This window comes from Sceloporus occidentalis, unplaced genomic scaffold (genome assembly GCF_023333645.1).
Source record: "Sceloporus occidentalis isolate IW3139 unplaced genomic scaffold, rSceOcc1.0.p SCAF_50, whole genome shotgun sequence".
Classification (NCBI taxonomy): Eukaryota; Metazoa; Chordata; class Lepidosauria; order Squamata; family Phrynosomatidae; genus Sceloporus; species Sceloporus occidentalis.
This window is the reverse complement of record NW_028317030.1, coordinates 2587413-2600158: the sequence shown is the minus strand read 5'-3', so window position 1 is coordinate 2600158 and position 12746 is coordinate 2587413. Positions and strand designations below refer to the sequence as shown.

The 12746-nt window shown below is 40.7% G+C and overlaps 1 protein-coding gene across 1 annotated transcript; it reads left to right on the top strand.

Moving 5' to 3' along the window:
• Positions 1-500: 500 nt before the first annotated feature.
• LOC149288631 (alpha-centractin) lies at positions 501-9429 on the top strand. The gene is made up of 11 exons (XM_089491510.1): positions 501-548; positions 2607-2671; positions 2756-2831; positions 3644-3769; positions 4668-4792; positions 5149-5365; positions 5780-5872; positions 6496-6670; positions 7134-7195; positions 8694-8734; positions 9327-9429. Exons 1-11 carry the CDS (start codon positions 501-503, stop codon positions 9427-9429), a joined length of 1131 nt encoding a protein of 376 aa, XP_089347636.1.
• Positions 9430-12746: the final 3317 nt, after the last annotated feature.

The window sequence follows — 12746 nt, the reverse complement described above, 5'->3', positions numbered from 1 at the left end:
GACAACCAGACAACAAAAGTTTTTCATATGATTTTTTAGTGTGACTAAAGCGCATGCAAAGCACATGGTGGCAGCAAAGAAAACTTTTTAGAGGTACAATTATGACATCAGAAACACTACATCAGAAGATACAAGCAGTGTTTGTAGATGAAAATAAGCTTACGTTACGTCACTGATCCCTAGAAAACATACGCTCAACTCCAACTAGACTCTTAAGTTTTATATTAACTACAAGCTGTTGCTTAGTCCATTTAATATGCGGCATACGGCAACCCAAAGAGGTCAAACACGTTTAAAAAGCGAACACCATATGCAAACGTTTCACGAGCATCACTCTCCCAACCAACAACGCCAGCTAGTTGCGCCTGCGCGGATGGTGTCAAGCGGTCTCACTCTGCGCACGCGCAGAAGCTGTCAGATGCTGCCCGTCATCCCCCGATCTGCGCGTGCGCATAGGCTGTCAGCGCCGGCCCGTCTGCTCCAGGGAGGAGGAAGCCGCCATGGAGTCATACGATGTGATTGCCAACCAGCCCGTGGTCATTGACAATGTAAGTAAAATCCGAACGCTCAGGAGGTTTCATGCAGCTTTACACCGTTTTCTTTTTCCATAACCTGTTGGGGAGCCGATTTACTCATCGTACCGGCAATCATTTTCCCTTTGTCATAGCAACCGCGCCCCTGTTATTAGATCAGAGGGTACGGGCTATATGATAAGCTTGCAAGGTAGGCTTGGATTTGATAGGCGTCGTTCGCACTTTTTTTAAACCGTTTACCGTCTGGCGGTGATTTTTTTACTTTATTATATTTTTTTGGCTTGTTGTGGGCAGCAGGATAGGCTAAACCTAACCTGCTGCCGCGTCAAAGCCCGCCCAGGGGACCAAAAAGGCGTGGCAGACGATACTGTGTCATGTGATTGGATGATGCGCCTGTCACTCATTCTGAGGATAAAATGTGCGTCTAGATGAGCTCAGCCAGCCGCGCCCTAATCGCCTATTGGTTTAGTGTTAGATTGACGTTTGACGTGTGGGTTCCGATTGGTGGGTTTGCACCGTGTGGAGATTTTTCTCTGGCCGTGAAGGGATGAAGCAGATATGGGTGTAAATGGCCTAGTCCGTTAATTTATTATTATTTACTCGGCCCTAATTTAACTATTGACCCGTCTGTTGGGTTATTTTATTGCCTCAAATTATTTTATTATAGTTTATTCATCGCAATGGTTAAGGTAAATAGACGAACGTTTAACAGGGGCAGTTTAATGTCTCTGACAGGCCCCACCAAATAATGCGTATTAAGGTACTCTGAGTAACCCTAACCCTGTGTGAGAACTTTATTTTGTATTCTCCCAAAATTAAATAAAAAAGCACCGAGGGGGGGGGAAATCTTTCAAACGAAATTCGTTTTCAGAAATCCCATTCGGCTGCCTAGGTTGCCATGGAAACAAGAAATAAACGCGTAGAAGTTGAATTTAGATGACGAAATCCTCCTCCTCTTAGTGTAGTAAAAATAGCGGCCGTGGCGACGAAGGAATGGACGTACATTTTCATGTTGCGCAAAACGGCAAAATTCGACACAAAAACAAATGCGCAAGTCTAGTTAATCCAGTAAATATCACGTCTAACATATCTGCTGGGGGGAAAGGGGCACATGGATATTGACACCACAAAAATGTAAAGGGATCATGCAGCGATCACATGCAATAAGGTGCATGAGATGGCTGGAGTGTTTATTTAAAGCTACATCATCATCTTAAATATTATCATTAAATCCCCAAACTATACTAAACTAAAAAATATATAATAAAAAAGGAATCGGAGAGTGAAGCTTGTTGTTCTTTTGGATTTGATGCTACATAATGTGCATGTCGCCTACATATACCATAGCTTTAAAAAATTTTGCACTGGAGAACATGTAACATGAAGTTCTTTCCGGTGTGAATTAGTGAAAAGCTATGGTATATGTAGGTGACATGCACGTTGTTCCATTTTATTTTAAGGGAGATATATGATGCGCATGTTAAGACGTGGTGATAGAGAAGAGGGAGAGAGTCCGGCACTCGCAAATAGCCCCTCGGGACAAACCTGTAGTGCCTCTATCATTTATAGTAATTATGTACATGATTTTGTACGTTGCGGCGATACGGATCCTGTGTTCCAATGGCCCTTTATCACTCCCATCACTCCTGTGTTCCAGTGGCCCTTTATCACTCCCATCACTCCTGTGTTCCAGTGGCCCTTTATCACTCCCATCACTCCTGTGTTCCAGTGGCCCTTTATCACTCCAATCACTCCTGTGTTCCAGTGGCACGTTGTGTTCACTGATCCAAGTTTAAGGCTAATTGATCGTTAGAAACCCTTTTGCAATTATGTTACAGCTAGAAATGTCCTTGTTTTCCATGAAAACAGATTAGTGACCCCAACCATTTCAATGATATCATGTATTTTCCTTGCTTACAGACTTTTAAGATTTCCAGCTTTGTGACTTGCACCGCCGTATTAGTTTTTTTCATATCACTTTGTTAGATGTTGGTTACAGCTGCCCTGTACGGAATACGTGTAATTGCATTGGATTCGTTAACCTCAATAGTAACATCTTGCTTTCTTATGCAGGGCTCTGGAGTCATTAAAGCAGGGTTTGCAGGTGATCAGATCCCAAAGTACTGCTTTCCAAACTAGTAAGTAACCCACGACTACCCAACGTGAACTCCTTGTTAAGACAGAGAGGCACGTGTTTCACCCGTTGTAATGTTTTCTTTCAGTGTTGGAAGACCTAAGCATATTCGAGTCATGGCAGGTGCCCTGGAAGGCGATTTATTTATTGGACCAAAGGCAGAGGTGAGATTTGAATTGATGTTAAATAAACCACTTATATACTAATCCAGGAAGGGATGCACCCATATATCGGTGGCCGAAATATATAGTCCGAAAAGGGCATTATTGGACGAAAATAATCGTCCGCTGGGGCCAGGATGCTTACCTGTGCGTTGGTCGCACACACTGTGCGAGCAGCGTCTCTTGTACAAGCCAGGAGAAGCAGGAACCCAGCTGAGTCACGTGAATGCACGTCACATGACTCTGCTCCATTCCTTCTTCCTCCCCTACGGAGGACAAGAGAAGTTGTTCGCACAGAGTGTGAGCCACACAGAGGGAAATAGCAGGGTCCCTGCGGAGGTCTACGAATGAGAGATCAGGTAAGGGGGTGGGTGTATGAGCAAGTATGCGTGAATAAGGGAATGAATATGAGTATATGAATGAATGTGTGTGGGGGATAGCATGGCATAAGGAGGCTGTAATCACACTCCTGTCATGTTAAGTCCGCCAGTACATGCTGGAATCTGGCTATGCCTGGGCATGGTAGGGGTGTGGTTGCTGTTACCAATTACATATATATATAATTAATGTTGCTATTGATTTTTTTTTTTTGCAATGTTGATGTGTTACTAATTTAAATAAAAGTGTGGTTATTTTTTTTTTTAAGGCGGGGGGTCATTTTCGGTTTTGTTTTTCAGCCAAGTGAATGATAAAATTTCAGTTTCGGTCCAGAATTTTTATTACGGTGCATCCCTACATACAGTATACCAATTAATCTTTTTTTTGTAGGGTCATTGTCCATTTTATATGCATTGCTGATTCACGTTGTATTACAGGAGCACAGGGGACTCCTCTCGATCCGGTATCCCATGGAACATGGTATTGTAAAGGACTGGAACGATATGGAGCGCATCTGGCAGTACGTCTACTCCAAAGATCAGCTGCAGACCTTCTCCGAAGAGGTGAGTTGCTCTAACAATATTCCTTCGTTACCATGAACTTTATTGATTCTGATTTTCCATTTTCCTTAATATGCAGCTTTACAAAGTTCAGAAAATGTAATTTACACTTCGCATTAGACCCTTGTTAGGTGTACTCTGAAATAGATCTAAAATCCAGCGCAGATGGGGTTAATGGTATAAATGACTAATGTAGCTGGACTAATGTAGCGTCTGATTTTTAATGGAATATATTCGGATCTCAGAGGCCCTTTATCGCTCCCATCACTCCAGTGTTCAGACGGCACGTTGTGTTCACTGATCCGAATTTAAGTTTAAAAGGCTAACTGATCATTAGTAAACCCTTTTGCAATTATGTTACAGCTTGAAATGTATGTATTTTCAATGAAGATATTGACCCCAAACTTTCAAACGGTAGTGTATATGAGGTTGTTGGACATGCCATTCCAAAATATGAAGTTGGCCCTATCTTTGCGGCTGTAACAGCCGCCACTTTTTTGGGAAGGCATATTAACCGAGAATTAGGGTATACAGACAATATTTTAAATAAATGTATTCTTTTGTCAATGTTTTGGTTCTCGTCTGCGGTGCCTGGACCCCCCCTGAGCCAACAGTCACCCCGGTGTGTTAAAGTCAGTCCGGTACCTGACAAAGGTGCAACAGGTGCCTGACACTTTGTGGGGAGCATACAGAGAGATCTCTGACTGCATTTGCACTCTAAAAGTAAAAGCATGGAGTATACTGGTTTTGGGCGACAAATGGGCTTCTTACCTGGGATGCTCTTTGGTCCAGGACTGGCCCAGTCCATGGGAAGCAATAGAACCATGTTTGGATTAGATAGCTTCTTCAAAAATTCATCTTAGTTTTTTCTGTTAACTTAGAATGTCTTTTCTTTCCACAGCATCCAGTTTTACTTACAGAAGCTCCATTAAACCCCAGAAAAAATCGTGAGCGAGCTGCAGAAGTTTTCTTTGAGACTTTTAACGTCCCGGCTCTGTTCATCTCCATGCAAGCGGTGCTCAGTCTGTGAGTCCCTTTAACTCTTTGCACTAGTATAATAGTGACTTGTAAGGCCAGGTATATAAAAACAGCGTATTATGTAAGAACAGCTTATCTGTTGGAATCTAGAGGTGCTGTGTTACCTTTGCTGTTACACTGATCTGCTGATAGGTAACGTGTGACTGGACAGCGGAATTGTTACTTGCAGATTGTGTTGTACGTAATTAGTTACCAGATGCCTTTTAAAAAAAAAAAAATACGTTATATTCACAGCTATGGTGAAATTTGATTTTGGAGCATTCTAGTCTTCGTTAAAGGGGTTAATGACAATTTGGTATTTAATAGAAGTACATAATTCAGATAACTTTCATTGTGCCCTTTAGGTACGCGACTGGGAGGACTACCGGTGTTGTGTTGGACTCTGGGGATGGCGTGACCCACGCAGTTCCCATCTATGAAGGTTTTGCAATGCCTCACTCCATCATGAGGATCGACATCGCTGGCCGAGACGTCTCCCGCTTCCTGCGCCTTTACCTTCGGAAAGAGGGCTATGATTTCCACACTTCAGCAGAGTTTGAAATTGTCAAAACAATCAAGGAGGTTCGTATAGTTTTTTTGTGTATTTTTAGGGTTATAGATTTACCAAAATCTTTCTCAAAGGCATTAATTTTTCCTCTGACATCTTAAATGGGCACTCAAGTGCCCCTATGGAGCCTGACCAACAAGTCGGTGTTAAAACAGTTGTACTTTAGTAAATATGAGTAACATGTGAAACCTGTTAAGGTTTCAAGGTCACAAAATCCTGATTTAGTAGATTAGCGATAGTCTATGTTCATTAGGTCGGATCATCCTTCATATTTGGATATAAATGTATAACTCTGCAGCCCACTGGTTTGCGTTTTAACGAGCTTCCAGTATTAAGGAAAATAGAGTAAGTTTTATGTTGTGAAAAAACAGTTTTTACTTATAGTAACCTAAATCTTATTTTTCTCCCTTTCTTCAATGAATGTGCAGCGTGCATGCTACTTATCTATAAACCCCCAAAAGGATGAAACTCTGGAGACTGAAAAGGCTCAGTATTACTTACCTGATGGCAGCACCATTGAGGTCTGTACATATTTGTTTCCATTTGATTAAAATAGCTACGTTTGTCCAAAAAAATGATGGCTATGATCATTTGCTAAAACTGAATACCTTATTGGGAATTAATGTGTTAATATTAACTGGTTCTGATAACTGGGTTGTGTATTATATGAGGATCAGAGTCATGTGCCTTAGTTTCAGCAGTAACTCTGGGCTTTGGCAAGTATCTACAAGATTTACAATGTTTGGGTGCGTCTCAAAGCATATAATGGCTTTTTTGTTTTATTATATGTGCTACTTCCTTTGATATGTGGAAAATAAAGTTATTACTGTTTTGCCGTTTCGCTGTTCTTTCTGCCCAAAGACAATCAGTCCTTGCCCATGGGACACATCGTCCCATCAGAGTGACTGATGATATAATATGTATTGACCTGACAGATTATTGAAATCAGAGACGCCTTTAGTTCTCTAGGGTTTTAGTGGAACAGAAGTGTGTTGATCATGTGATAACTTATTTGGAACGGCTTTGGTTAAATGACTCGCCGTTGTGTGGTATGATGTAACTCAAGCAGGCTTGTCATTTTATAAAACACAATCTTCCGTTAGAAGATTAATACCCCAGTATCTTCGCTTACTCTCTTTTCTAGATTGGGCCGGCCAGATTCCGAGCTCCCGAGCTGCTGTTCCGACCAGATCTGATCGGGGAGGAGTGCGAGGGAATCCACGAGGTGCTGGTGTTTGCCATTCAAAAATCAGATATGGATCTGAGGAGAACACTATTTTCCAACATAGTTTTGTCTGGGGGATCTACTCTCTTCAAAGGTCTGTTCTTGGCATTTATATATTTCTGCACCGTTGTGTTTAAATGTACCTCACTGTTTAACCGCTGAAGAGCTGGGCTTTGTCCATGGACCCTGTGTTCCTGGCTCTTTGATGGGCACTTACTTCTTTGTGAAGCTGATTTCTTCACTAAACATTTTCATTTATTTTCAATAAATTACATAGTATGCAGCAGTAACAATTTTGATCCTTCAGTGCTTTACAAGTCCTTATATTTGTATTTTTTGTGATAAAAAGTTTAATTTTCTGCTGTTGATCCAACCTGTATAAGAAGTACTTGTGGGGAGGGGGGTGACATTTTAGCTTTTCTTACTGGAACTGGAAAAAGGTTGCATTTTGTTAAAAAAAGATCCTTATGATTGAATGAATATTTCAGGAGGTATTTAATCTAGCGGGTTCAAACAGCAAAAACTAATGTCTGTTTTCTTTTTTTTGTCCCCCATAGGATTTGGTGACCGACTTCTAAGTGAAGTGAAAAAGTTAGCGCCCAAAGATGTTAAAATCAGGGTATGGTTTTAGATTTTTCTTCTGTTTTGCTCGGTTGCTTATGTTTGGCTGAACAGTACGATTAGTGTGAGGAACGCGCCCTGGAGTCTTTGGTCTGTCACATGCAAATCATGCCTTTCTTCCAATATCCTTTTATGCTTTTGTGTTTACATGGCAGGTATTTATCATCACGTAGATCCTTGTGTTTAGTTAACACTGTAGTATAAAGTATTCACCTTGTTGCATTTTTTTGGAACAAGATCTGTATTGCAGCTCATGCATAACATTATTGACATTTATTCCGGGATTTAAAGGGCCAGTCTCATGTCCCTGACACCCCTACATCAGAAGAATTCATATTAAAGTACTCGGTGAGAACATTCTTCCAAAACAAAAATAATAAAGCACCTCTGTGGTCCGACAATTCTTGCAATCTGTGTAAGGAAAGGGCTCCTGTTGAAGCCGCGGCATTCGCTGAGCCAGCGATGGAGCCGACTGCCAGGAAGTATATCACGAGCGAGGAAAGGTGTTCCATCAAACACATCTCCTGCGGGACAAATGTTCATGGGATTTGTAGAGGGACACCAAAGGTGCTTGCCCTGTATAATGCATAATTAATTGAGTGAGACTTATTCAAAGATTTAAAGGAATGGTTTGATGTCCCTGACACCCCTACCATAGATCAGGGCACTCTGTGAGTACTTTAATATGCATTCTTCCAACAAAAATAAAACCCTTACCTGACACAGAGGTTATAGCCATTCTGCAATTTTCTTCTTACATTTCTTGCCGCTTAATGGCTGTTTAAGCATTAAGTAAGTGCCCGTAAAGTACTTCCAGTGAAATCAATGGCAGTATATTGCTGTCACCAATCGCTTAAGCAATCAATCGGTGGGAAGACTTTACACATCCGTACTGGGGTCTAAGCTGCGTTCAGCAGATCCAGCGCCAAATGCGTCTCCTGCAGGGCATTTCGCTGGGGGTGAGAAAGGGGCAAAATGCATGTGATGGCTGAAGTGTCTTATGGACTGGCTGATGCTTTCAATTCCACCCAGTATTGGTGATTTGTTACTTTGCTGATGAGCCAAACATTTTACAACTCTTTATTTTCCTGAGGATACTAAGTTGGTAGGTTTGTGAATGTGTAAAAGGTACTATAATTAAAGTACATTCCCCTGAATCCTAGCACTAGGTTCATTATGTAATTGGACATTTCTTTCAAGATGCGCATGGCTGAGATAACCCTCCGTAATGTTTATTTGGTGAGATGAAACCGTTAACAATACCACAAACCGCTATATAGAGAACAATGACATGAACCCTGTGGGTCCTGCAGCTGTATGAATGTAATAAATTGTGTTAGCAGTAAGTCTGCATGCATATTTCCCAGGAAACTTAGTCTATTAAAAGCTATAAATTGTTATGGACCAAAAATGTTCTCTTGAATCAGAGTAGCTTTTTTTTTGTAAAAAAATTACATTTAGATGACTCCAAAATTCTTTTCTATTGCTCCTTCCAGATATCCGCCCCCCAGGAACGATTATATTCTACATGGATTGGGTACGTTGCACACGTTGGCTTTCTGTTTTTTGAGGTTTCCACGTATACAGAGAAAGGTGGTGATATAAGGTGGAGCCGGAGCTCGGCTCAGATATTTAAGCTCACAAATGAGCCATACATTACTCTCAGGAGATGCGGGGTCTTCCTGGTACCATACAGCGGTTTGAGGAAGCCCATTTCCAGCTTCATCTCCTGGTCAGCAAGGCTTGGTATAGGTATTGGATTCCAACACACATGAGTTCTGTGAAGTTTTAGATGTTTCCATGTTCAGTTCTCATAGAGGATGGACAAATTCCATGTTATTTCCGTTATAGGAACAGTCAGGCTCATCCCTTTTTTTTGCTGAAGATTTTAACGTTTTCTATCTTGGAAGTAGAGGGTCCACGTGATTCTGTACCATTTTAGGAACAAGAAAGTCACGTAAAAAAAAAGTCTGTCCTGTAGATATATATATTTATAGAGAGATATATCAGCATTGTCTTTTAAAAGAAATAACCTTACCTTGGATCTTATGTTACTATTTCATTAAATTGTTTTTGTTTTCATGGAACAATCTAGTTTTTCATGAAATATCATCTTTATGTTCTTCTAGTGGATCCATTTTGGCCTCGCTGGACACCTTCAAGAAAATGTGGGTTTCAAAGAAGGAATACGAGGAAGACGGAGCCCGAGCTATCCACAGGAAAACCTTCTAACGTCCTGCAAGACCGAGTCCCGTTATCTATTCACTTCAGTTTAAAACTCGCTTTTCAGAGTGTGAGCGTATCCTCGAGAGGTGACTGGTGGGTGGGTGTGTATGTCTGTGTCTGTATGCGCTCTCCAGCATGCCAAGAAAAGATACATAGATGGGAAAGACCTGCTGTTATACAGGCCAGAAGATCAATCCAAGGGGACGAACGCCTTTATCCCATTCCTATTTATGTTTATTATGTTGCCGCAGGGTTTGTAAATGGTCTGTTTCGAAGATATTTTATCACGTTTTAGCCAATTTACTTAAAATGGCTAGTGTAAACCATGTGAAACTTGAAGGAGGTCCGCATTGCGTTGCAATGGTTCAAAGCTCTGTTAAGTTGTGACCTGCACTAATATTGCCTTATAGGGCTCCAAAATAAATTGCATTTACGTAATTCAACAAAGAAACCGATATTTCTGAAAGCTGTAACATGTCAAACCCGTTTTAGGAAACGTTTCTATCGCATGGATAATAAATGATCAATATAGTTATAGCTAGACATTTTTTGGGTTTTTGTTTCTTGGTTAATGTGTATCCCTTTCCTAGTCTTTAGGGGCTTAGTAGAGGCTCCTCTGGTCTTTTAACACTTTTTAGGCCTGTTGGCCATGTCTGTAAACCGGTTATCAGTATCATCCATCCCTTGCTTTTTTTTTTTTTTTGCGTGTGTGTGTTCCCCCCCCCCCCCCCAAGACAATTAAACATATCTAATGAATTCAGTGTTCTCTCATCTTCTAAAGTACGGAACAGCTGACACCTTAAAAAAATAGTTTCCATTTATAAATGTAATGCATTATTTTTTATTATTTTAATACCAGTTTTTCATTTTTATTTTTTTTTACGCTACCACCCTGTATTTTATAATTCTTTTTTAAATTTTTTTTTTTTTTTTAGAAGCACTTTTTTCATTTGTGGCGTCCCAGCAGCCCTTCTGTGTGTAATCTGTATTGATAAATTACCCCACTTTTAGCCTATAGCTAGAAATATACACATCTGGATATAGGAACATTATTTGTATGTGATTTCCCCGACATCTTGTCCAACTCTGTACCACAATGTAGATTTATCAGTTTATCTTCATCTTGGCGTAACATATTTTTAACATATGTTTGGAGTGTTTTTGGGTTCTCTCTTCCCCACATCCGCAAACAAAATCCAGAATATCTGTGGATTTGCTGGCTAACCAAGCCTTGGTAGTTTGCTAAATATATTCACTTTCACAATCTAATCTCTGCTAATATTATTTAGATAATATCTTAATTTATAACAAAGCACATTACTCATTGCTGTTCTCCTCCTCGTACCCTGAAGCCTTACCGCATGACATCATATATATATATATATATATATATATATAGTAACTGATAACTTTCAAAGGATCGTTGGGAACTTTCCAAAGATCTTTTGAAAGCCAGTAAATAAAAGCCCTTGTTTTACCACTGTGGCATTCAAGTGGTTAATGAAATTATAGTAAAGTTTCGACCTAGTAAAAACGCACGCTACTCTTTTAACGAGTTAAATAAGGGCCCTTTAAGTTGCTCTAATCCTGTCGAACATAATATGTTAAATATATATAGTTTTAAGTATTATAGACTATTTATCCACTACCTTTCCTATAGAACACTAAATTAAACATTGAATTTAGCTTAACAGGCGTAATGATTTAGAATTACATATTGAAATAGTTAACATTTTGTAAAAATGTAACCCATCAGTAGCGTTTGTAGAGGCATCGGGATCATTTCGGTAAAAAAATGTTTAGGAAGAGGATCTAATTGAATCCAGTCTGGTTAAACCTCCATTATATTGATACCAGGATCCGGCTACCTGTGGGCCGCTTCCACGGATCAACTGTAAGTATTATGATCCTCTGCTAGGGAGATGCACGGGTTAAATGCCTCGTGCCCGTATACTACCCATCTCCCACCTCCATTAAGAGTTAAAACTAGCCGGGGGTTTCCGGACGGGTTTTGTTCTCTTCACGTGCTGTAATTTTATTTCCTGATATTTGGCAAATAAACGTTCATTACATGTAAGATGATAAAAACAGGATCAGTTTCTTTGTGCATTTGATGAAAAATGTTTTCCTGTCAACTAATCCCAGACCTTGTGCCCACGCGATGTCAATTAAAGATCTTAAACCCAGTATTGGCAGATTGAAGATTATTGAAGCATCAAATATTTAATTTTATTAACACTTAATGCGTTCTATCGGGAGAGATGCAGATCAGGAGCAGCCGTACCCGATTATCATTCAGATTTTGCCAAATTCTGGCAATATTTTGAGGTGCAGGGAGGGCTGTGTTCGCTTCTACGCTGAGCGTGATCTATGATGTCCCTCTACATTATTTTTAAGGGACACCTTGCTCTTTATTCTTGGGTCGCAGGCGTGGGAGACGAGCCTCAGTCTCCTATTTTCCCTGCTGAAAGTGCAAAAACAGGTTGTAACACCCCCCAAAAACAAATGAACAAATATTCTGGGGTTTGACTTTTTTAAAAAAAAACCTATGGGTGTCCCACTTCTTTTTTCGGAGATTTGCACAAATAAGGCAAAAGTTTGTTAAAAGTAAAGTTCGTAAGAATACAAATAAACAAGTCTATGGACTACGGCTTCTAGTACACTAAATGGGTAGTCACACGTATCAAAGTCGTTACACGGAGCAGGTAGTCAGGTATGGTGCGCAGGACAGCCAAGTGTCACCAACTGAACACCCATTAAAGGGACCGTTTACTGATAACTGTTTTGTTTGTGCCCTTCCTTGCTGTCTGACATTCATATGAATTAACAAATTAGGATGTAACATTTGTTAACATCACTGCCTGACCCCACAAGTTCTCTACTGGATGAATGATTCCCACAGAAACTCTCCCAAGATCCGATGGAAAGCCTTCCCAGGGAGCGGCACGCTATGGAGGCTCTGCCAGATCAGCGCCGTCCTCTATAGTGTAAAGGGCCGGCGAGGGCGACGAGAGATCCCCCTTACATTCAGGTCACCGAGCAGCACAACACCGGCAAAGCCGTTTTGGTGCCATCCGTCTATTTCTCAGGCTTTGGAGGCTGATTAACTGGCATTGGGTACCAGACCAACCCTGAAGGAACTGAAATAGTGACACAGAACCAGCAACCCAGAGACTGAGAGGTTATGCCCTGTCCTGTTTCACCCATCGAAAGCTCTGCTTGTCCCTGTCACATATATCCCTTTTTGGTACGCTGATTAACTGTCGTCAGGTACCAGACCAACCCTGAAGCATTTTATGCAAAAAATATTTACTTAAAGTACA